At 42.0% G+C, this 24,883-nt stretch overlaps 2 protein-coding genes across 2 annotated transcripts in view; one reads left to right on the top strand and one right to left on the bottom strand.

The window, feature by feature from the left end:
• Positions 1–90: 90 nt before the first annotated feature.
• LOC309673606 (galectin-related protein A-like) lies at positions 91–4,760 on the bottom strand. The gene is made up of 5 exons (XM_082485427.1): positions 4,698–4,760; positions 2,270–2,358; positions 1,308–1,482; positions 775–960; positions 91–247 (listed from the first exon to the last, which is right to left on the bottom strand). Exons 1-4 carry the CDS (start codon positions 4,719–4,721, stop codon positions 817–819), a joined length of 432 nt encoding a protein of 143 aa, XP_082341553.1. The 5' UTR covers positions 4,722–4,760; the 3' UTR covers positions 91–247; positions 775–816.
• Positions 4,761–6,331: 1,571 nt separating this feature from the next.
• Positions 6,332–24,883, top strand: part of ZFYVE26 (zinc finger FYVE-type containing 26) — a 49,518-nt gene continuing 30,966 nt past the window's right edge. Inside the window, exons 1-14 of the mRNA XM_082485301.1 lie at positions 6,332–6,686; positions 8,140–8,218; positions 9,060–9,149; positions 11,055–11,604; positions 12,936–13,066; positions 13,913–14,077; positions 15,361–15,449; positions 15,738–15,898; positions 18,866–19,048; positions 19,643–20,296; positions 21,689–21,778; positions 22,482–22,550; positions 23,182–23,333; positions 24,652–24,850. Of these exons, the coding sequence (XP_082341427.1) occupies positions 6,421–6,686; positions 8,140–8,218; positions 9,060–9,149; positions 11,055–11,604; positions 12,936–13,066; positions 13,913–14,077; positions 15,361–15,449; positions 15,738–15,898; positions 18,866–19,048; positions 19,643–20,296; positions 21,689–21,778; positions 22,482–22,550; positions 23,182–23,333; positions 24,652–24,850 (2,878 nt within the window). The 5' untranslated portion in view covers positions 6,332–6,420. The remainder of the gene's footprint in view (positions 6,687–8,139; positions 8,219–9,059; positions 9,150–11,054; positions 11,605–12,935; positions 13,067–13,912; positions 14,078–15,360; positions 15,450–15,737; positions 15,899–18,865; positions 19,049–19,642; positions 20,297–21,688; positions 21,779–22,481; positions 22,551–23,181; positions 23,334–24,651; positions 24,851–24,883) is intronic.

Below are 24,883 nucleotides of genomic sequence, written 5' to 3'. Positions count from 1 at the left end.
TATTAGAATAGCCATGTATTTACGACTGTTTTTCTAAATTTACAGCAATGAAATAACAGCACAACACTCATGTGCATTCAAATATTTAACAGAGCTGGTAAAGAAGTTTGCCAGCAAAGATGCGGTTTTAATTAGATACAAGAAAGGGCAATGCAGTTTCAGCTACAGATACCAATTCCTAGGGCTGGTCCAGAGAAGACTGTGAAATCCACAGCTGTTGAAACATTTCAATTCACGAGAATGCTACCTGCAAGAGACAGGGATGGTAGTAAGGCATTTATGGCTCTGTACCGGGAAGCACAAATGGCTTTGTGCTGACTAAGCAGAACTTCCAGGAAAAGCAATTCCCTCCTGATAATGTAAGCCTTGCTGGGGCCCGCCAGACTCCCTTATTCACTTATAAGGAAAACTTCTGCTTCTCTTTTCTCAGTCACACCACCTGCATACTCCCCAGTTATAGTCACAAAGGTAACAGCCACCCCTCCGCAGAGGACTGAGCTCTGCCAGCTGGCACGCCTAGGGGGGTTAGGGGACCATGAGGATGTGAGATACTGCATAGCATCATGAATCTTGTAGTTTGGGAGGCAAACAGAGTATCTCAGCAAAGGCCCTCTGATTTACCCAGACCTGCCATAGCTCTGTGATTGCTGAGCATGCGTGAGAGAAAAAAAGTGTATGTTTCAAACACATCAACAAATGAGAAAGATACAGTTCCCACTCTCCAGAATCAGCCAAGGCAAAAAGACTAAGCATTTCTCAGACAGGAGAAAGTACATTTGCCTCTGTCCTCTGGTGATATTGTGGTGTCCTTTTTTTTCAAGCCACTTTGGTAAGCTTGATGTCGCCTGTGATCTGCAAAGCTTTCACCAAGTTCAGGGGCTGAATGCGGTGAGTGAAGTCACAGAGCTGCCGTCCATCAAGCAAGACTCTTATTTGCTGGTGTTCACACAAGAGCTCCATCTGCAATGGAAAAGGAGAGGGGATGGTGTTAGAGACAGGCAGCAGAGCTGAGTTCACCAGCATGGATTTAGAACCCCATATGATGGGGACAGCAAAGCACAAAGTCTATTGGTTCTTCGTAAATGCCTGTAATAAATAACCTACTCTCTGCTGAGATGATACTGTAAAGCTCCTTACAGAAGACTAGAGAAAGGAATGGATCGCTCTCATCAGGGCTTGAACTGTTGCACTCTGTGCCTTACTAGACTTAGTCAATTTCCATAATTAATTATTTGTTGTCATATATGTAGCCTTCAGCCTTTCTCCCCCTCTTTTCTCCCCCCTAATCATAGTACCCCCCAAAATACCTTGAATGTGTCGCCTGCTGTAAATGGGAAGTAGGGAATAGTCTTCTCTTCTCTTCCCCATTTCCCAGCAATTCGTGCATTCCGGGTGATGGATTTGTCACTAAAGTTAACTGTAAATAACAGCCCAACATCTTTGCTTGCATCCACTGGATCACAGAGCAGAGTCACTGAAAAGCTGAAAAAACAATTAAATCACTGGCACTTCCAGAAATGTGAAAGGGCATGGTGAACACGTCAGATGCTTATAAAGACTAGAGACAGCTATTGATTTCTTGTCAAACTGAAACACAGGATTCCTACAGGGACTGTGCAGAGGCTTAAAAATTGCAGAAAAGGATGAGAACAGACAGTCTTTGTTTCTCCTCTGATTTCTGGTAGGATGCTAGTGACTTCTGATGTTGCTTTCCCCCTTTTGTGACTGGAATCAAACACATTTGTGGGTGAGCCAATTCCAATTTGTATCCTAAAAGAGGTTATGGAAAATTCTTCACCAGTGTTGGTTGCACTGGGGTTGATCACTGCAGATGCAAAAAAGGTGTAATGACAGCACAGCTGCTGTCATCCAGACTAAGCACAGCAATGAACCTGCACCTCCTGTGCCAAAACCACTGTTTTTCAAATGTTGTTGATTCCAGCCGCCAAAAGACAACCAAGATGCAGGTTCAAAATTGCATGTCTTCCTGGAGGAGAAATGCCCCTTGTGTGCCCCCTCCGGTTTGCATTAGATAAGGGCAAGGAGTAGAAAATGCTGGCACAGTGGTCAGAGGGTTCGAACAGTGAATTCTTTCACACCCTTTTAATCTCAATCTAAGAGCAGGAAAATAAAACAGAGCTTTAAATTATGAATCTATATGACTTTCTTCCCCTTAAAGAGCACAGACCTTCAAGAAATCATTTGAATTTAGAAGACAGGTGGGAGTACATATGGCAGGGATGAAGCCCCCACCAGCCCCTTCACCTACCTCTTGGGGTTGGAGTGTACCACTCCTATGACCGTGAGTTTCATGGCTGGTCTCAGGCCACCTTTAATTTCACCAACATACTGCTCCACCTGCAGAGAACAATGAAAACATGCTGCAGCAGGTCATGCTGTGGGTAAACCGGCTTTAACAGCTGCTTTGGTCACCTCATACAGCTCGATTTTATTTTTATGTGTACAAAAAAACTTAAAAATATTTCCAGCCTAAAATACTTCTTGCACTTTTGGTATAAATTCTGTCAGTTCTGGTATCTGAGGCGAGCGAGAGGGCTGCCATAACTGAATGGCCAGTAAGGAGGCGTTGGCTGCCAGAGGGGACTGCCGGCTCCTGACAGGACTGCCGGCTCTGGCAGGCAGTTTCTGACCAAAACTGCTGTTCATAAGATGTGCGGCTGCTGCCTGTGCTCTACATGACTGATATGTGTGACTGACAACCCTGATGGCATTGCCTCAGGTGGCCCTGGAAACAGCCACCATTGAATTCAGGTGACTGATGCCGCTCCCCAAGACCAGAGCAGGTCCAGCAAGCGCCATGGTGACTCACACCTCTCACGAGTGACAGGACCCAGATCGCCAACACACCTGGGATGAGCTGATGAGGGCTGCTAAGGTCTAACAACACAATAAATGTGGTCGCAGCAGATCAAAAGCTTTGTGGCAGCACGATGCAGAGCGCCGGCTCTGTGTGAACCGACTCCGCCAGCTCAAATTCGTTAACAGGTTTTGGTAGGCTAACCTGACACCAGCAGGCTTTGCACCGGGCCAGGCAGCCCCTGTCCTCAGCCACAAGACCACAAAGCCAGCACAGATGCTGCGCTGCCGCCATGTTTTGGCAGAGACATAACCGTGTCCTCACAGCTGATCCCCGTTGCACCCGTCCCCATCCCTTTTTCAAAGCCAGAAAATGGTTCTCCAGTGGATCTGCTTCTGTCCCATTCACTGAGACCTGTAGTGTGAGGTCCAAAGATCAGAGCGACATTTACTTGCCCCAAGTAATTCTCCAGCAGCTTCGACAGTCAGTGGAGAAACTAATACAGGTGATGGTTGACATGGAAAAATAAAAGAGAGAGCTTGGAAATAAGTGATAGGGACGTTTTGAGGCTTCAGCTTCAGAAATGGCTTCAAAATGTAAATGCCAGAGTACTACACCGCAGCTTGTAATCACTCCTCATGCAGAGTCACTTAGAAAGAACCCACTATAAAACACTCAGCGTTATTAGCAATTTGCATAACACTGATAATATTCCAAGGCAATGAACAGCAGACCCTATTTTAGATAAAAAGCTCGTTATCGTTCCAGTGTTCCAAGGTAAAAATTCAGACATTTTTTCTAGAAGACCTGCACAATATATATATTTTGACTATGAGAAGCACTACATCAGCACGGAAACCCACAAACTTCTGTTCACAGCAGATGTGCTTCCATTTAAGTGTAAGTTGCTATGGGTATTTCGTATGTACTTTTAAATTGTGGAAAAGATAACCAATGTTTGGGTTTTAAATTATTGAATCCCAATCCTTACTGTTTAAGGAAAACACAAATTCAAGATGAAAAATGTTTTACCTATACTCCATTTCCTAGTTTCAATATACTAGTTATATCTTCTGCTAAGATGACCTTAAACAATTTCTTTTCCCACCTTGATATTTACTTCCAGCCACCTTTACAGCTTCACAGATACATTAATAAACCCCTAATTCCTAACAAGGCCAATATAGGAAGAAATTAATTAAAAAGTAACTTCAAAAATGACAACACCACTGCTGATTGTTAGTAATGCGCATTTACCCTTGCTGAAGTGGGCAGCTGACTCCAGCAGGTATGTTTTGAACTTTGAAACAAAAGAAAAGCGTCAACCACCTGAGATGTCTCACGTGAGGGAGCAGCTCCTCAAGTAAGAAGTCTGACTGTAAGGAGGTACTGTAAATTGAATAAAGCAATTAAAGAGTGGGTAATAAGCATAGAAGACCCCAGGCTAAATGAACTTCATACTTATACAGGTCTTGTGTCCCACAAAAGCTCCTTCCTTGCCTACCTACACAAGAGACAAGATACAAAATAACGCCCCAAACTGAAAGTGCCTGCTGAGAAATTGTTTGTGCAGAGCTGCACCATAGTAAGCACCATCACTAAAGGCACAGGGAATCAGAAACGAATAGATTGAACGACGACCACATGGCATCAACACATACAGCTCGTCCGGCATGGCTGAAGTAAGTTCAGAGGCATGAATGCCCACGCGCCATTTCTCTGCCAAAACTGAGGAGACAGTACAGGTGAAAAATACTGAGGATGCCGTAGGAGGTAATGGTACAAACTCCTGCAGCATGGGTCCCAGCACATGCACACGGACATAGCCCCCTCCTGTATTTTCCGTTCAGGAGCCCTGGGGACTCACTCAGTCACTTACTTTGGGACACCTCTCCTCTGTCATCACCGCTCTGCCTCTTAACACTTGCCTCCGCTGCAGCAGTCCCCAGAGGAGTTTTTGTTTTGTGTGTCAAGACAAAAAAAAACCAAACAAAAAAGCCCGGAATAAAGGGAATAAAGGGAGGGTGTTGGGGGGGGAGAGGGGGGGGGGCTTATCTCTACCCAACACTGGCGGGACACCACCCAACCAGGCAGCTGAGTCACAGCCCTCCATGTCTTGTCCCACCAGGGAAGCTCACAAACAAGGTGACCAATGCTGGTGAGAGGACAGGGGGGCCACAAGGGTGGGCAGGCCCCCGCCGCCCCACACAGCAGTGCCTGGCAGGGCCACGCCTGTTGCTGTATCTGTATCTATACCTACACATAGGTATATGTTATATAAAGATATAAGTATTTAAAATTATGCGTGTGTGTGTAACATACTGTATTTGCATATGTAATACACATAAATTAACATGTCATTTATTTATTTTGATACCATTTCTGCCCTCTCTCAAAGAAATATATATCTTATATCCCTATATAGACCTATATATATATAGTGAGGTATACCTATATACACATACACAAGGGTTACTCACACACACACACAAGCCCCACGCACCCCCCTACACACGCACCTATACACCCCCACACATATACAAGGGATGTACACACCTCCCCCCCGACATATACAAGGGGTGTACATACACACACACTGCCCCACTCACACCCACACAAGGGGTGTGTACCCACACCCACCCCTACATGTATACCTCTCTCTCTATGTGTGTATATATGATATAGGTATATACAGCCTCTCTTCCCGTCCGAGGACGACGGACAGACCCCCCCGCCAGTTGTGACACACTCCCCACCCCGCCCGACACCTCCTCACAGCCCCGCCGCTTCCGGGGCGAACGGCACGGGGAGCGGCGGGGCGGTCCCCCTGCGCTCGCCAGGGGGCAGAGCTTAGGGAGGAAGCCAATCAGAACCACGAGAGGCGGGACAACGGGGCGGAGCTGGCGTGTGGTAAGAGGGGGCCTCGGGGCGTGCCGGTGGGCGAAGACAGGCGTGGTTAGCGGGGAGGGCGGGGCTTGCGCTGCCCGGGTCTGTGGGGCGGCATCAGGCGCCCCAAAGAAAAATGGCGGTTTATTTACATTCTGCCCCAGCTCGGCCAATGGGCGGACGCCTGCCCGCGTGCCCGCCCGGCGGCGCGGTCAGCTGAGGCTGTGCCCAAGATGGCGGCGGCGAGGGGTGGTGTTGCCGGGGCGGTGCAGTAGAGCCCAGTGCCGCCGGGGTGGCCGCGTCCTGCCCCGCCAGGTAATGCGGGCTGCGCCGCGCCGGTCCGGGCCTCGGGGGCCGCCGAGCCGGGCCGGACGTTGCGGAGGAGGGAGAGGCCGCGGAGCGGGTGCGCGGCCGATCGCGGGGCCCGAGGCGAGTAGGTGCCGTCATCCCCAAAGACAGTCCTTCCCCGGCGGGACTGTCGGCCCGGGGGGGCGTGCGGCGGTGGGAAGCGGCGGGAGCATCCCGCGGGCCGCCGGGCTGGGGTCTCCCGGGCGGCGCGGTCATGGCCGGGCGGCAGCCGCGTTGTCTGTCAGCCCGCGGTGCTTGTTGTCGCCTTACCCCCTTGCCCCTGCGGGGTGAAGCCCCCCCCAGCCTGGCCTGGGCCCTCCGCCTGTCCTTACCCAGGGCGCGCTGTCTGTGCGAAGAAGTGTGGGGTGATGCCCCAGCGCGCCCTTACGGCATCAGCTTCGCCCGTGTCTCCCTGCCCCAGGTCACCTGCTCGTCCTGGGAAGATGCATTCTTTTGGAAACGAAGAAGCGGCCTCTCTGGAGCGGCTCTTTGGGTTTTTCTGCGAGTGCATACGGCATGGAGACTGGGAGCTTGCGCAGGCCTGCGTGCCACAGCTGAGCCAGTGGTATGGGGATGGCCCCGAGAAGGTGGAAGCAATTCTTCAGGCTCTGGTATCTTGTCCGGTGGGGGTGAGGTAAGAAAGGTGCTATTTTGGTTCAGTAGGCTTCAGTGTGAAATGAGGAGGAGCAGCTAGTTTAGTGGTGACTGTGGGAGACAGGTAGAATCTGGGAAATTGCACTTGCTTCAGTGATGAGGTGTCTTGGATGTGCCTAGATGTGCTGTTTTCTGAACGTTGACATCTTATCACTGCCCAAGCACTTAGCAGGCTGCCAGGCTGCTGGGATAACTAGCTGTGTTCATTTATGCAGTTGACATGGTGATTAATACAAGCTTAAAACTATTTGGCAGCATTTCAGAAGTCTAATTCTATTAGATTTTACTGAAGGATAAAGAAGGAGAAGGAACATCTCCTGAAATTACAGTCCTTTGACACTGAGCTTTGGTTAATTTGGAAATGGAACCACCAAGAGCAGCACTGTAGTTATTTAATATGTTCTCTTGAAAGACTTTCTGATTTCTGAAAATATAAAAAATTATGCTATTGATTTCTTATTTCTCTTGCAATGAAATTTGAAACGGCATTGGTTTTACTCAATCCTAGTTAGTTTTGATCTCTGCTTTTCAGGTAGGTGCATATGAAGAGTGACTTTCTAGCACTTCAGGGAATGTTAGTATTCTCCCTCTCCAAGCAGATGATCATAATTCTTCACATTAACGCTTGTGTAACATTTTGGTAAAGGTTTTAAGAAAGTTTACACTGACAGCAGTTAAAGAAGTCTGGAGGACGGTGTGCACGTAGTTAGATGAATAATGCTAACGGCAATATTCTGGTGAGACAGAACCGTTTTTGAACTTTGATAGTTGGGCTATCACATCTAAAGGCTTTAGTTAGCAGTGCTGAGATTTTTAAAGGCAAATAAACTATCTCGTACTTTTTCCTTTTCCTAGTCCCTTTGACAGTACTAAATATGTTCACTAACAGTGTAGGTTTTGGAATGTGTGTATAGGTCCTGGAGTACATGAAAAGCCAGTAGAAATTAGAAGTATTCTTTGTTTAATTAGTACATTACTGCACTTTTATTTGGACACAGAGTTGCACTTGTGACCTAAAACTTAGTTTAATTTTTTTGGGGTAGAACTAGACAACAGGAAATAGCAGTGTTTGGCAAGCAGTCAGATTTCAAAGAAATCTGCTGAAGTGCTCAAAGAGGGCTATACAGTCTGAACTTCAGACCAGAAATAAATTTTGTTGTTTTGAAGCAAAGAACTATGGCATTAGCGTTGGTGTTTGGCAGATCTAAAAGCAGTTGTTTGCACAGCAGAAATTTTTGAGTTAATGTGTAAGTAGTACCAATATTCTGGTTTCTCTGCATTCTCTTCATATCTGACTCGTCTTCAGCTATTTAGTCATCTTTGTTCTTATCTTACACAAAGAAATATAAAAACCAAAACGACAGTGTTTTCACAGATCTTAGAGATGGGAACAACTTTGTATAATCCAGTGTATGTGTTTATTGCTTTTGTAGATGGGGACAGAATTCTAGCCCATGGAGAACTGCATGGCTTTGGCTTCTTGTGCTAGAAAAATGGCTTGCAAGGAATCAGGTACAGAAACTTCTAGCTGACTTCCAAATGTGACTTATAGCTCTGACTTCTAGCTGAATTCCAAGTGCAAAATGTCTGACTAGTTGCTTATTTAAGTTACAGGCTTTCCCACGTTTCATAGAATTAAGTTCTCAAGGTAGCTGGAGAGGTGCATTGCTTTTGCTTTTAACAAACTTGTCAAAAAAAATAACTGTTAGTCTTCATGCTAGAGAGAAAAATCAGGATTTGTTTGTTTGTTTGTTTAGGTAACAGAAGTTGGCTTTATAACACTGAGCATTTCTTAAAATTGAAAGGATGAGTATATTGACTTCTGCATTTGTGTGGCACCTTTCTTACATTAAAGATGAAACAGCTCACGAATCAGACAATTCTTTTATAAGCTTTAGGTGGTGTAGGAAATGCTTGCTGTTTTCAGACAGGTGCATTATATTTCATGAGTAAAAGAGAAACTCGTATTTTTTCCTCCTTTTTTTTTCCTAATTGGTACGCTGGGATGTGTGATCATACTTTTTTTTTTTAATTCATTTGCCCTTGTAACTACTTAGACTTGCATTTTTTTCTTTACCTTCTGAGGAAAGATGTCTCTAATTGATGGGATTGTAATTCTTGACAAAGTGACACTTGTCTCTGTTTCCAAATGTATAGATAAATGGAATCCACTGGTGTGGGAGCAGAACCTAACTGTGGAATAGCCTTTAATTGAGAATTAGGTATCTTCAGAGGGATATTTCAGTCTGCCTCGAAGTGTTAATGAAAAAGCTAAGATGAGGTTTATATGGTAAGGTAAATAAATGAAAATTTTATTGGCTAACATCTTTCCCATTCTCTCATATTGTTGTAGAAAACTGTTCCAGTTGTTCTTCAGAGAGAAACTGAATTTTTATTGTTCTTGGAAGAACTGCACAAAGAAGTCTCTGAGGAAGTCCTAAAGGTGAGCTACTTAGTATGCTCTGCTGATTTTTCTTAGTTATGCAGAATGTCCAACTTTATCAGGTTTGGGATCAAAGTTAATGCTTCCTGCTACTTGACCGCCCAAGATGCTAATGTGTTATTAGTCTAGGCAACTGAAAGAGACTGTAGTTCAGATCCCTTTTGGAAATTAATCCAATGTGCCTGCAAGTGATTCCTCTGTCTAGAGAGGAGGCTACAGGCAGGCAAGGAACAAGCTTTTCTATATGGTCTTTCTAACACGCTTCAGTCCTGACTGCAGCTACTTGCCACAGTCTTATATCTATAAACACCTTTAGTAATCATAAAGCTAAAACCCACTGTGAGCCAAAATAAACCACAGTCAGCAAGCACATTTTACAAGTATGTCTATTTTCTTTTTCTTCCTCCTAAGATCTTAATTTTCATCTCCTCCACACCCCTTTGTCCCCTTCCTGGAATTTTTTGGGTGCTGTACTGTTACTACTGATGTTATTTGGTAATTGGTATATGTGCTCTGAGGTCTGGGACCCATTTTTCCATTATTAATTAATACACACAGACTGATTTATTTGAGAAATACATGGAAATGTGCAAAGATGTGTTAATAGCAAAAGCAAGTATAGAGCAGAAAATTGGGAGAGTTGCTAGCAGTAGAACTATTCTAATTTGGTGTTCGTTGCAACAGAATCAGACCTGACGTGTTGTGTGGAATGTCCTCAGATGTTGCTTCTAGTCTTATAGGTTCTATCTCTTCAAAGATTTTTTTTTATTTGCCTTTTTTTAAGAGGAAAATGAAACCTTGTATTCAGAGGCTATTTGCCGCTGTTAAACATGAATAAGGAAAAGGTGTTCAATATTTCTCTAAGGATCCATAATTAGCAATTACAGGATGAAAGCAAGCAAGGTAAACTTGACTGTTGGTTAAAGTAAATCTGCTTGAAGTCTGTTAATGACTAATGAAGTCTGTGTACATTACCATCTAAGCTCCAAGGTCATGAAAGATTCCACCGTTGTCTGCAGTGTTGCACAAAAATAGGGGATTCAGCAACCTCATATCTTTGTCACGATTACTGTCAGCGGCATGTTAGTAGGTAGGGTTATGTTTTGATCCAGCAAATAAAGAAATGGATGTAGTGTCTTCTACTGCTAATATTCTCATTTTTGCACATGCCAACCACCTCTCCTGTCCATATTCCCTGAGTTGTCTCTTCCAGCCAAGAACAACACTCACATAGTTCCAGAAGTGCCACAAGTGTTGCTTAATTGAGGGTTGTCCCTCACCTTCTCACCCCTTATTGGGAGAGCTAATTGAGATTTTTTTGGTTTTGTTTCCCATTCCTAGTTCTGGAATTGTAGGTTTGCTTCTGATAGCAAGAAAAATTACTGTTGCTTAAGAAAGAAGCCTATGAAATGGCTTCTAAATCTGTTGGCCAGTTTTAACCAAGTTTGGAAAATTAATGTTGATGAGGATGATGCAGTTGGTAGATAGATGACATGAATATGGAAAAGTAGGATAAAAAAAAAAGACTGAACACTAATCATCATGCTCGTACTGACTTATGAAGATACAGTCACATCAATATATTGCTGAGAGGTAGAATACGGTAGTGCTTCAGCTATCCCATAGGAGCTGCCGGTGAACTAAGGTAACTTGCTTATAAGCACATGGCCCATATAGTGTAGTTGTGTATTATAGGATTCTTTATATTTTGTTTCATATTCAGGCATGTCCACTCTTCTAGGAAGGATATTGGACAAGGTGGACCATGATTACTGGTCCTAGGTAACATGATGTTTCCAGATTGATTTGTCATTTTGCTTTCAAGTCTCTCATATTTTTTAAATAATTTATTTAATATTTTTAATGGAGTCTGAAAGGCTTACTCTTTTATTATTTCTCTACCAGGAACTGTTTGAAGCATTTGAGTGCACCCAGAACAAGCATGTCACAGACAGGAAAAGACATGGCTGTTCTCACAGATTCAGTTTGGATGTTGTTTCAGCTCTCCGGAAGCTTTTGCTGCGGGCTCCCCAGAGGGCAAAAGCCCTCCTTGAGTTCTTCCAGGAGGATCAAGGCACACACAGCTCCTCGCTCCGGCAATACTGCTCTCTACAAAACATCTTTGTTGAATTTCTTCGTGATTCCTTGAAATCTCTGCAGAGGCTTCAGTGCAGTTCTGAGATTTCAGCAGAACTAGATCAAAGAGAACTAGTAGATACAATTTATGCTGCTCTTAGTATAGTGACTTTTGAGGTGGAGCACCAGGCAGAAGAAGTACGGCACCTATTCAGGGAGCTCTTGGAAGTATGCTGGGCTGAGGGAAGCCCATTGAGAGAGGAGAAGCTACTAAGCTGTATGCTGAGGAAGCAGAGCCATGGCCTGTTAAGCCTGTATAGCAGTGTTCTCATAGAAAGAATAAGAGAAAAATTTCTGGTGTCAAAATCAACACGAAAAGGTTTGTTTCACTCTTTGCTTTGTTTTCATTTCTTGTTTAACAAAGCCATTGAGGCATTACACAGGCAAGATTTCAAGAAGTTGGGCAGTGTTCTTGCTAAGGTGCCTTAACAAGCCATGGAGTCTTGTAAAAGATGATGCTAAAACAACTTAAAGCAAAGAATTGGCATAGGAACACCAGGGCTGTCCCTACATTTCTGCAGTCTTATGCTGCCTTCTCTTGTGAGTGCTTCCTTTACCACCCTTTGTTGTGCTCTGTTTTAATCTGCTCAGCATTTCTACTGCTGAAGATCTTGCTTATAACTAGAAAACTGACTCTCATATGTATATAAAGTTTTTATTGGTTCAGCTCCAGCTCAGGGTTACCTGTGTTGGAGGATGTTCCATTTCAGTCCAATAACTACCTCAGTAATCCCAAAATGTCCAAGCCTCTTAACATTGGAAAAGAAGACTTCTAGAAGTGGAAGGAGATGTGGAGTGGGCCAATATCGCAGATATCTGGAAAGAAGATGCAGTTACATTACCTGCTCACTTGCCAGAGCCCAACTGTTGTTTTTGTACTATAACTTCAGAGCTTTTGTCTACCTTCCTATGACTGGTACATTTAGTTGAGGATCTCAGAATGGCAAGTGGTGCCCATGCTCTTGTCAGGGAAATGGCAGGTAAGCGTGCAAGGAGGGGAAAGCTAGAATGCCTACCCTCTTTTGCTCGCCTCTGTACACTGAGGTGTAAGTCAATGGGTTTTGTAGCCTCTCTCTTCCCTTCATTCGTAGGGATTTCTGAAGGGAAGTTCAGGCTGATGTGGTGTGGCAGACTGATTGCATTTCTGATAATAACTACAGTTAGTGCTTCCTCATGAGAGAAGAGGAGTGGAGATACGGATACCTTCAGTCTCACTGGGAGTAGTTCAGTTCTCACTTTGCACAGATTTTGTGTGCTGGACAAGTCTTTTAAGGCCCTGCAAAGCAGCATAGTGTCTCAGAGCACAAGTGAGAATTCATGCAACATACAGATAAGATGCATATGACCGGAGAAAGAAAGGCAGTGTGACCTGAGCTAATTCAACCAACCTGTGTGCTGAACGGACTTTTGCTATGGTAACAACTGTCCAGCAGTTTCCTGGTTTCCTATTGGACCTGCTTATTTTCTATTAAATTTCTCTGCTTAGCTTTTGCGTCCAGTAAAAATATCTGAGAGTCTTAACTGTTAACATGTAACAGCTGGTTAGTATTTGAGGAAATGTTGAGTGTTTCTCAGTTTAAATTAACAGCAGTTATGCTTCTTTCAAAGGTACCACTCTGTACTGGAAGGTAATCTTGTAGTGTTTTTTAGGTTCATCTGAGCAGCTGGATACAGAGCGAACTGTGATGACTTTGTTCGCAGATCCCAAAGAGGCTGCTTCTTGGAAGACAGCCTATTTCTACTGCTTGAGCAGCAGCAAGCACTTTCTGGAACAGATTCTGGTACGTCCATAAAATCATTAAGAGGGAAAACCAATGGCAGCTAAAGTCAGTCACTGTGTTGAACATATCTTCGTGGTGCACAGAAGCATTTGTATTCAAATAGTGCTTAATAGGGATCATGATTTACTGGAACAAGGCAACTGGTGATAACTCCCCTACTTTCAGCTGTGTGATGAACTCAAAACGTTCAGTGAGATTTTTGGAAAAGCTCATCTGCATGCAGACTGAATATTAGATTTTCAGGATTTAAGAAGTCTGGTGCTCTGCTTGTAATTTTGTTGGATACACCACTTGATTTACACCATGACCTTGAACTCATTGCTTTGCTGTTCTGATGCTGGTAGACTTGGGGCAGTGACACTAGTTTGCATGGTAAAATTTATAAAGAGCTCAAAGACCTGGAGAAAAAAATACTCTGGTATGAATTAAATTATTTGAATGTGTTTACATAGGTAGAAGAAATAGAATACAGGAAGGTGGTCACTGTTAAACTGTGAGTTTTAAAGGTTCAGCGTATTTGCACTTCTAGATAACATGCTCATTCAAGTTTCTTAAATGATGCTCTTGCCAGACACATAATCAATGGAAATAAGGTAAAGATAATGTAGTGAGGGAGTGTGAGTTGGCTCTGTAGTAAACACTTGAAATGAGGGGTTGTTTCCTCATGACAGTTTTCCTGAAGAGTAACCTGATAGCTTGGAAAATATAAGTTTAGGGAAGTTCCAGATGCAGAACTTTCCTATTTTAGTGAAGCTAATATTGAAATGGCTATTTGCTTACATAACCTGCCAGGCATTATGGGTCTCTGCATTTGGAAAGATAAATACTACTTCCTTTGTTTTCTAGGTGACTGCATTAACTTTACTGAAAAGAGAAGACTACTCAGGCCTGAACAGCTTATTGAGGAGAGAATTCAACCCCCTTAGCCGCCTCTTGGTATTGCTAGGATGGACTCATTGTCAAAGCTTGGAATCAGCAAAAGCATTGCTACAGACTCTTCACAAAACTCAGGTAAATGAGGAGAAAGCTAGTGGCAGTATCCCAGTAAAGCTAGTGGCAGTATCCCAGTCTGAGTCCAGATAATGCAATTTGTTTGCTTAAATTGTTGGTTGGGTTTTTGATTGGGTTTTTTCCTGGCTTGCAAAATAAAATTAAAAAAAAAAAACAACAACCCAATTTACAATCTCAAATTGTGATAATCTGAACTGCAAATTTTCTTTCAATAGACAAATAAAACAGTGAGTTTCCAGTGAGAAGGTTAATCTTTCTCAAAAGGGAATTAAAAAAGCTAAGATGTTACAGTTGTGTGTAAGTAACATTATTAGACACTTGCCTTTCTTCTTACTCCTCAGCTGTGAAGGGAGTATGATTGCCCAGGAGATTCTGAAAGTTTCTCTTGCATGAGGTCTTCAGCCTTTGCTCTTAACATAAGAGAGAGAAAGGCAGTAGTGGTTGTTACTAGTTTTGAAAAGAGCTGGGGGACGTTTAATCGGTGTCATTTTGTCCAGTGAGTCATCCCTGGATAGTGACTAATTCTGGTCACAACTTGAGTTCAGCAACAGGGTAGCTTGGAAATTTCACGTACCCGTTCTCAATATGATAAATGACAGGAGCTGTGACTGAAAGATTTCACCTTGTTTGGGGGTAGCCTTCATCTTTGAAGGAGGGAGAGGATTCTAACTCTGGGGGTGTAGTTGCAGTTCAGATGATGTCTGCCTGCAGGCAAGTGACTTGTACAACAGAGGTGGTGAGACAGGGAGCCTTGTACTGCTGGATCATTAGCGCAGATCTAGGCTGGTATTGCCTTAAGGGAGTTACCATCTATTGGTAATAAACTGAAGGTCTATTCAGTAGCCTCTGCAAAGTGAAAGTCTTAGATCTGATTTTAGCAGGGAAGCATCTGTAGTAGAATAGGACAATAACTGTCTGCTACCCAGTATATCATCTGTTCTGGTACATGATTAGGTCCAGAGGTTAGTGTCTTGGACTGTTATTAGGAAGCCTTAATTTGCATTTTTGAAAGCTAACCTTGAAAAGGGATGTAACCACCTTTCCATGGTCTGTAGGTGTGTTTTGTGGAGGCTGACTGATTTTGATGGTCCTTCAGAATAGCCCTTCTTTGCTGGCTTTGTTTTATTAAACAGTTTTATTAAAACTGGCAATTTTCTGTACTTGAAAGTTACCATCTGCATAAAGAAGTCTTATGAACATCCCATATGTGACACAGGCTTGGTTCTGCTGTCTGACTAGAGGGTTTGTGGTAAAGGGATTCTTTTATTTGTCTTTCCATTTAGGATCTGTGCAATGATTCAGTGCTGAAAGATTTCTGTGATGGGCTGTGGGCTCAGGTGGAAGTTCTTGAATGGTGCATACAGCAAAACAGGTAAAACAATCAGGAGGACTTTTTCCAAACTGTCTTGCCAAATCTGCCTATTAGCCAATTTATGCAAATAGAAATTGTGTTCTTTTCTGTGAATCTTGGCTAATCATCTCATACTGACTGTATATCACAAGCTCTCGAAATTGCTTCATGGGCATTAGTTATGCTATTGGTTTTTATTTTTAACTGCGGTAGTTTGATTGAATCAGTTAGAGTGGGAGATACATCTTTAAACATGGCTAAGAGACCTAAATCTGTTTGTGCCACCTCTTTGTTTGTTCTCTCTTGCAGTATTACTATCCCAAGGAAGGTTCTTTTGCAACACTTGCACAGTCTAGATTGCCACACTGCAGTGTACTCTCTTCATCATCTCACTAATCTTCTGGCACTGAATGAAGACGATGTTATTGAGCTTCTTCAAAAAGTTCCTGCTAGAGATCAACAGATGCAGGGTAAATGCACAGAACACAGAAAAACCCTGATCCATTGAGTATGTGCTGCTAGGAAGAATCTGTTCTTTTGACCTACTTCTGTAAATAAGGAAGATACCACTTATCAGCTGTTTTGTGGAAGAAAATTAGAGAGCATGTGGGAATTATTTTAGAATCCTTTTAGGGAGTAAATTGTCTCTCAAGAAGGAGTTGTGAGATCTCTTTGATCTTACCAAAGTCTTACCAAATCTACTTAATATTAAAAATCAGTAAGGCTTACCTACAGGCTGTATTTACATCCCTCTTGCCTTACTTCTCTCCTCTTCCCATGTTCCAATTTGGTTCCTAAAATACCTGAGATTACTGTATATTTTAGTTCACTTAGAAGTGGCTCTCGTACACTCTTTTGATTGCGGCCTGTGTCCAGTTTAAGTTGCTGCTATTTTAATGCTGTTTTCTGATAGGGCCTCTTAATAACAATACAGAAGCTCAGTCTTTCTGCGTGTACTAGGCCCGAAGAAGCTGCAATTTTTCCATCCTTCTATAGATGCGAATTTGCACATGTGTAATTTCAGCCTGAGTTGTGTGGAGAGCTCGCAGTAAGGGATGTTGCACAGATTTTCCAGGCTGCCTCGTGAGAGGCAGTTTTCTCTCCTTCCAGTATCATATTGTTAAGGTGTTGGTTTCCAGTCCTATTTTTACAGATTTTGGGGTTAAAATTATTGTGACAGTTGTCTTGAGTAGCCTTCAAAGACATAATGGTTGAGACTCTATAGATTTCCAGTTTCAGTGTCCTGATTTCTGAAATTGTTTTGTTGTTGCTGATGTTGGGGTTTATTTTAATCAGTTCTTACATTTTAATTCTTTTCTGCTTAGATTATGTCAAAACCTTTTCAAAACAGGAAGAGGCAGTCCCATTGTATCTTTTGGGAGCTGCATGACTGTAGCAAAAGAACTCTGGCTGTGGTTTCTGTTCTTCTTTCAGATCACCTTAGTTTACGGAACTAGTTAATGGAAGACAAATCCCCCCTCTCTTTTCAGCCCAGTGATTATTGTAAAATTCAGATAATTCTATAAACACAATTTAATAGAATCTCCTTTAAAATAATCTATTTTGAAACCTAAAGGGAGGAGTCATGAAGTTTTGATTTGTCTGACTTCGTAGTGTTAACAGGCCTTTTTCTCCCCTCACAGCACGTATTTCTCCTTCTTCCCCTTCTATCTGACACGCACCTGTCAGCTGCAGTAGTGAAACTGAAGTAGTAGTACCGATTGACAGATGTGTTCAGGCACCCTTCAGATCAATGCGTAGCACTAGCTTTGTTCAGTCATTCTAACAAAAGAAATGATGGGCAAAAGTTTCCTCATGAGTTACAGAATTCAAGAATAAGGTGTTTATATTTCTGGCACAGGAAAAACAATTGCTTATAGTTACAGCATAGTTCTTCAGTATTGGTACAAGGAAAAGGATTGATTTAGAGGCAGATACTGACACAGACTCACTGCATCCAAGGGGCAAAAGTGTATTAAACTTGCATTTGATTACCAGTGTGTATCTTGTATCTTTAGATAGCTATTTCTCTTTTTCAGAGGACTGCATTTATCGGATCTCTAGCTTCACCTGCCTTAATTCCACTTAAGACAGTGGTATTGAGAGCTTTTTGGATGCTACATATTAATGTAGAGCTGTTGGTGAATTACAGCATTTTTGTGGCCATGTGGATTCTGCAAAGGATTTGTGCTTTGATGATTCGCTAGTTCTGTCTGCTGTCTACATTATGGTTTCCACCATTGTCACTGTTTAGAATTGCAGCGATAGGGAATAATTGGTTTCAAACGCTTTGGTCCCTCAGGGCTTTTGTGTGCTGTAGATTTGCTGGTGCTTTTCTTTGAAATTGAACCTTGTTGAAGACAGTGCTGAAATGCTTTCTAGGTAATGCTGTTCGGTCCCAGAGTTTGGATGGGGACATGATCAGTACATCAAACCAGTGCTTTGTTTAAAAAAACCACTTTGCTAATGCTTCCCCTGCATGACAATAGGCAAAGGGACAATCTACCCCTTGTTTAAGAATATAGGATAGTGGATTCAAGCACTAATTTAACACTGTCTGGAGTTTTGGTTTCTTGTTGTTTCTTTTTTTTTTTTTAACCTTTGTGCAGTAGTTGGACAATTCATTTAAACCCAGCATAACAGAATATATGACTCTATATTGTGTGCCTGGATGAAGGTGATGATGATATGACTTTTAAGTAGTTTGCAGCTCTGATGTTCTGTTGTACTAAGAAGGGAACATGTCTGTCATGTGACACCTTCCTGCAAAAAAAAAAAAAGGCAGAAAAAAAAAAAAGGCAAATGGGGGAAGGAGTGGGTGTAGTACTTCTCTCGGTTGCCTTTATGATAAAATGTGTGAAGGAAACTGTAGGACTGTAGGATTTTTCTTTAATTGCAGATTGTATATGATCTATACGGCCAGCCATTGTGGATAGAATCAACCGTGATATTTATTTACTAGTACCAATCTGTAGAGGTGGTGGTAGTCTATTCTCACTACAGTCATAGCCAGTCTACACTATCCTCCTACTTCTCTACTGTGTGGTAGAACACAAAATTCTAAGAGTCTGTAATGAGACAGGGCCTGTCCCTGTGTTGTATATGCAGTAATGTAAGTTAACCATGTACCTCTAATGAGCAGAATTTGATCATTCTGTGCTGTAGCCAGGTCCTGTAACACATTCGCAGAAAATTTCCTTTTCAGAAGAGAATCCAGAGCTGACTTCTCTGTGCCCATCTATTGCTTTTTGGTTTTGGTTTTTGGTTTGTTTTTTTTAAATGTCGTGAGGTAACAGTGAGCTAGAACAAATATGGGATGGAGGTGACGCCGGGAAAGAAAGACTGGATAAATATTGCTGTGTGGGAACTGCAGGAGAAAATTAACTTGTTTTCTTGTCTACCTCCTACCCCCTTACCACCCTTATTTCCCTCCACAGCGGCAGCACTCCCTAACACCTTGAGTCAGCAACGCAATCTGGCACTCTTTCGAGCATTTTGTGCTATGAAATATGCTATCTATGCTCTCTGTGTGAATTCACATAAGCATTCCAAGTGCAAAGATTGCATACGCAGCCTTCTTGATGATATCCCTGAAGACACAACTTTTCAAGAACCAGCAGGTGATTGGCTTCCTTTCTCAGGTTTGGTAGCTTGTGGTTCTCCATTTGCTGGGCTCTGAATTATCACTTAGTATTGGGATAATATTGCATCCTGTGTACATGTGATGTTTTTATTCCGTGGGCTATGAATGCTTTGCAAACAAGTATAATGGCAATTCTTTGAGCTGTTGTTACCTTTAGTAATAATAGATATGACTAAGCTACCGGCCTTGTTCTAAAATTTAAGGTAGTTATATTAAAAATATGGTGCAAAAAGAAGGTGATATTAGATGTAGGATGGTAGTGGTGGGGATGCTTTTGTAACAGCTTATGATTTCCCAGAGCTGAAACTGTTGTAATGGCTAGAATGGGTGTAATCTGAGTTTGTACATCATTGCACAAGGTGATAATTGGCATTACTGGGAGGGAGGAGGCACACTACCTTTCTAAATGTAAAATGTTGGGTGTATGTTTACTTGATTTCTGGAGTAATGGTCAGTTCTGAGTCTCTGGGATGGTTCCCTCTTCTAGGACTTTCTTAAAGGGCAAAGGGTGGAGGAAGGAACTCCTGGAAAATGTTGTAAATGTTCTTTATTTTTGTTTTTAATTATACAGATTGCTCTTCAGTATTTTCTCAGTACCTTGTGAAGTGTCAGCAGTTCTTAAGGAGTGTTCCTGCCCCTCTGCGCCTGGAGGTTTTGGAGAACATCTTCTCCTTGCTTTTTCTGTCCTACAGTGACCTCCATACTGAGACTCTTCTACCTGAGGACTATGCAGAGGATGATGATCTTGACAAAAAGAGTACTACTGTGAATGTAGAAGGCAGTGCTAGTCGGCGGTCTTCCACCTCGGAAAGTCCACAACGCCTGATAGAGGCTGAAAAGAAATTAGAGAGGCATCTGCTGGCTGCTCAGACAGTTCACACAGATACCCAAGATCTTCATGAGTCGATATTAGGTGGCAAAAGCTGTGAAACCTCTAGGCTGAACTACCTGGATCTGAAACACTTCACCAGTGGTGTTACTGGATTTTTAGTGGATGATGTGGCCATGGATGCCTTCCTCACATTGCTCCTTAACCATCTAGAAGAAATTCAGAGTTCTCTCCCATGGGACTCCAGTAATGTGCTTCGTGAAGAGCTGGAGCTTGTTGAGTGCTTGAATCTTTCTGCAAGCAGAGATGCCTTTGGAAGTCGTGTCTTACAGTTTTCCAAATACATTTCTGAAGCTCACTGGCGATACAAGGTGGTGATGAGTAACAGAAATGCAGGTAGGCTTTGTATTTGGCACTTTCTGATATATCAACATTGTTCTGTGACAGCTGTCCAGGCAGTGGTCTCAAGACTAAATTCCCTGAGCACCTTACTGAGGGAGTGCATTTTGCCAGGTGTTAGGAGAGTGACTTTGTTGGAGGTCACCTAGTTCTTGTGCCATTTTCCAATAGGACTAATCTCTGTTCTAATCAGAAAGCTTGGGGTTTCTTTTTCTTTTTTCCATCCCTCCTCTGGACATACTGCTTCAGTTTGCCTGTGTTTCCCCTGCTCCTTTGTCACAAATTATGGTGACAGTGCAGTGATATGAAGGGACGTGGTGGTGTTTGATCCAATGCAAGTCAGATAGACTCATCTCATTCATGGAGAGAGTGTTGATTTAGCTTAGTTTGGAAACATGTTAGAAACATGTATCAGAGGAAGTTGGATTATTCTGGGATGCAGGCCACTCCTCAGGAGTAGCTAGAACAAAACACTCAGGAAATTATTTCCCACCCTTTTCCATATCCTCTAACTTGTTAGTCCTGCTACTATCAGATTTCTGTTTGTACTGTAGTGTGGATTATTGTGTGTCTCAGACCACGCAAAGTCTGTGTCCCAAGATGGACTGGGCAGTATGGACCTTAAATGTTCCAAGTTTCCAAATCTGTGTTCAACTATTTCTCAAGTCTGCTCCTATAAAAGAGGGGATGTGGTGGGACTTATGTTTGAGTAGACAGTCCTCAGTGTTTATATTGGACAGGCAGCAGCTTTCTATGGGATTCTGTACTTCTGACTTCTGAAAAATGACGACAGCTATTGGGGGAATATCTTTCAGGGAATGGTGGTTGGATTTTATTGACACTGCATATCTCTTGGATTTTCTGTTGCAAGAGCTGGCACCCCCATTACTTCCTCACTTCCAGAGCTGTTGACTGGGTCAGGGTTCATACTACCCTGCATTACTGAAGAACCCAGTTGTTTCAGCAAAACCTTAATGACAAATCTAACTCTTTCTCTTACTATTTTAATTCTTATTCTTTTCACCTTGTTTCTAGCTCCTTATGTACTTGGACTATACCTATTTTCCTGTAAAGTTAGAGTCGTAGAATCATTTAGGTTGGAAAAGACCCTTAGTACTCAGAGGTGTGTAGAAGGTATAGTACTTTCCAAGCAACGTTGGATGTGGATGTGAAAAACACAATATAGTTGAATTGCATCAGAAGCACTTCAAGCTGCTGGTTTAAACTTTACTACAGAAGAGCTCTTAGCCGAGATCATTAGTATTTCCTTTGGAGATTTGCAATCATAGATCTATGTAGATCTGCTGATAGATTCTTTAAGGTAGACAAATAACTGTGTTTATGGCCTGTCCAGCTATTTGGTAATGTTTTTGTTTAAATGTTTCACAGAACATCAGCTTGCAGCTTCCAGGAGATACTGCTCTTTAATCAGGTGCTCCAGCTTTAAGAAACGAAGTAGATCTCAAAGGTGCAAGACAGGTAGGTTGAGAAAGTGACTTAGAGAAGACGCCTCTGAAATGTGCACGAGTTTGCTGAGCTCATAGCTGAATGCAGTTAGATTTTAATGGACTAGGAGTGGAGAACTAGATTTAGTTACTTTGAAGTGTGTTAGTCTAGTTCCACTTGATTTGATATTGTTTTCCTAAAGCTCACCTGTGCAACTAAAAGATAATTAATTTCAAATTCAGGTAATAAAATAACTTTTTATGTATAGTCTGATTTGGGGCAGGGGAGAACTTTGCAACTACAGTACCAATTCTCCCCTTTCTCCACCATATCCAATGACTGGTATATTTTCATTCATATCACAATAGTATCTAGGATGTGAATTTACTGCAATTTGTGGCTTAAATTGGCAGCCTTAGGAGAAAGTTGGGTTTCTCACCTTTTTCTATTTAGCCTTTAAAAGGTACGTCTCTTTTTGGAGTGGGATGTTCCAAAATAAGAAGCTTTAAAGTATCTGACATGAGTCACTGATGGGCTACCTCAACATAGTCTCTTGCCTAGCATTTTCTTCAAATCAGCAGTTTTTGCCTTTATCATAGACATCAGTGTTGGCTCATTTGTGAGATACTCTTGAAGATCTCTTGTGATTGCCTGATCTGTTATTTGCAGTAAGTTTTAATTACCTTGTCTAGAAACAGTGCATTTAATGTGCTGGTTTTGATTGTTTCTGTTTTAGATGGGAAAGAAGGAACTTCCAGTCCATCATTAGAAAGTACAAGTAGTGAGCTAAGCACCAGTACTTCAGGTATTAAGACACGAAAGTAGTATTTCTTTGCCTTGTCAATGTGCATGATAAGGTATTTGCTTGTCTAGTTAATGTGAATTACTGCTCTATGTGGGATAGAATTAGAACTTTTCACTTCTCAGAGCTCCCATTTTTGGCTGACTTTTTTCTAATTGGAATAGTAATAAGTTCTTCTGTAATAAGAAAATTAAATTTTTCTTGATAATTTGGGCTTGTAGGAAGCAGTATGCAATGTAGTGATGTGCAGACCATCAAAAAAGCTAATAGACTGGTAGTTATGTAACCTAAAACATGCTTAGGCATGCTAAATTGATTTAATAGGTCCAATACTTAGGAATTCTTCCTTTATCTATATTGAACCAGTGCCCTAGCATCACATCCACAATATGTAGCCACTAAACAGTGTTACATGTGGATGAGATCCAAACTGAAAATTCTGACCAAATAGTGAAATACTATGAGAATTTTTAACAAGATGTTTATGTTGACCTCTTTACCCAAAAACTTCCTTGTGACTCTGCTCCTATATTTTTGTGTTAAATATGTGAAGTACTATTACCTGATGGTTGACTGTTACCTGGTGAAATGTTTTTTCCGTAATAGTATACGGATTAATTCTGTTGTCTTGCAGAGGGAAGTACCAGTAATGTGTCTAGCTCAAGTGATTTGGAAAGCAGGGTGAGACCACAGCAGCCAAACCCTCTCATTCCTATGATGCTTTCCCCACCAGAATCACTATTAGTTTCTTGTGTTTTGAGAGGAAACTTCGTAGAAGCCCATCAGGTAAATGAGTTGCATGTATTTTGTGCAAGTAAAAATCTGATTTTGTATTGATATTTGTGGTTGTGATAGCTGATCAAATTCCTGATCCTTCTGCATTAGTAAGCATAGGGTTGAAGCATCTGTATCCCAAGTGAAGGGGTCACTTCAGAAGTAAAAGAAAGTGAAAGAAACAAAGATATTCCAAACCAATATCCCAAGGATGCTGTTTGTTTTCTTTTTTAACTTGGTATATAAAAATGCTTTCTCTAAACCTGGGTTCTCAAGGCATGAAAATGTTTAATGAGAGCTGGCCAAGCTCAGTGTTTCAGCTGAATGAAGAACATGAAGAGCTCATCTGAAGCTTCATGAGGAAGCAGCATCTGAGCTGTTACTTTAGTCGGTGCATCAAAACCATAATGCTCTGGCACTTGTAAACTCCGCAGAAACATGCAAGTGTATTCCTTACTCAAAGCAGAGCCAAAGTGGTGATTGCATTTATTTGAAGGAGGTATGTTTTGAGCCTAAATTCATGGTGCTGAGAACAGGCAGAAATTCACAATCTGCATGTTTGTAGTTCTTTGCTCCCTCACAGCTGTGCATACTTTTCCCTATGTGGTTTTTGGGCTGGTGCTCTGAAAAAACATCTTGAGGTGCATCAGTGATTGGATCCTCTGCAAAAAGTAGTGACCTGGCAAGTCTCAGATAGTGATATTGGAGCAGTTAATATCATAAGCATTGTATTAGCAGCAGGTTACTGCTTAACTCATTAGTTCTGTTTGATGTCAAGCATGCCACTTCATCTTTTCCCTACTTACAGGGCCAAAAGAAGCACTTGTTTTGCTTTGTTACTTTGAATTTCAGTATCACTGATGATAAAGAATTCAGCTTTGGTTTGTTTTCTGATGTTGATTTGATAGTAAGAACTTGCACAGCTGTGCTTATCTACTCAGTGTTTAAATTTCTAGAAGATATTCCTAGCTGAATAAGAATTTGTTTAAAATAGTTTGCTTTCAAGGCCCAACTTGATAGGTTTCTCTTGTTACATAGTGTACTGAAATCATGCAGAGTCTTTCTGAAAAGTGTGGTTGACAAATTAATTCAACTCTAGCCTTGCAGCAAATAATAGCTGAGCTTTATGAAAACAGTTGAAAAATGTCTTTAAGGTCCTGTTTTTCAGGCTCTTAAAAGTCCCTACAAAAATCCCCACCATTTCAGCCTGCTGTGCCTGTGGGAATGTTTTTTTGTTCCCTTATCTCCTCTAAAAACCCCCAAAACTCTTTTGCCTTTGAAAACTTCTTTTGACATGCTCTGTAATTACATCTGTTGTTATTTTTGGAAGGTGGCTTTGATGTTTAACCTGGATACTTCACCGTGCTATGGTGAATTGGTTTTCATGGAGCGCTACCAAGAGGCGGTACAAGAAATGGCAAGAGTGGAGCACAATATTGAGAATCAAGCATCAGATGGTACTGGTGGCATCAGGAAATCTGGCAGTGGCCGTTCAACGCTCCAAGCTATTGGGAATGCAGCAGCAGCTGGTAAGGACTGGGATTTTTTTAATTCTTGTCATA

This window comes from Vanellus vanellus (assembly GCF_965231255.1).
Source record: "Vanellus vanellus genome assembly, chromosome: 6".
Taxonomy (NCBI): domain Eukaryota; kingdom Metazoa; phylum Chordata; class Aves; order Charadriiformes; family Charadriidae; genus Vanellus; species Vanellus vanellus.
The sequence above is the reverse complement of the archived record's forward strand: the minus strand, read 5'-3'. Positions and strand labels throughout refer to the sequence as shown.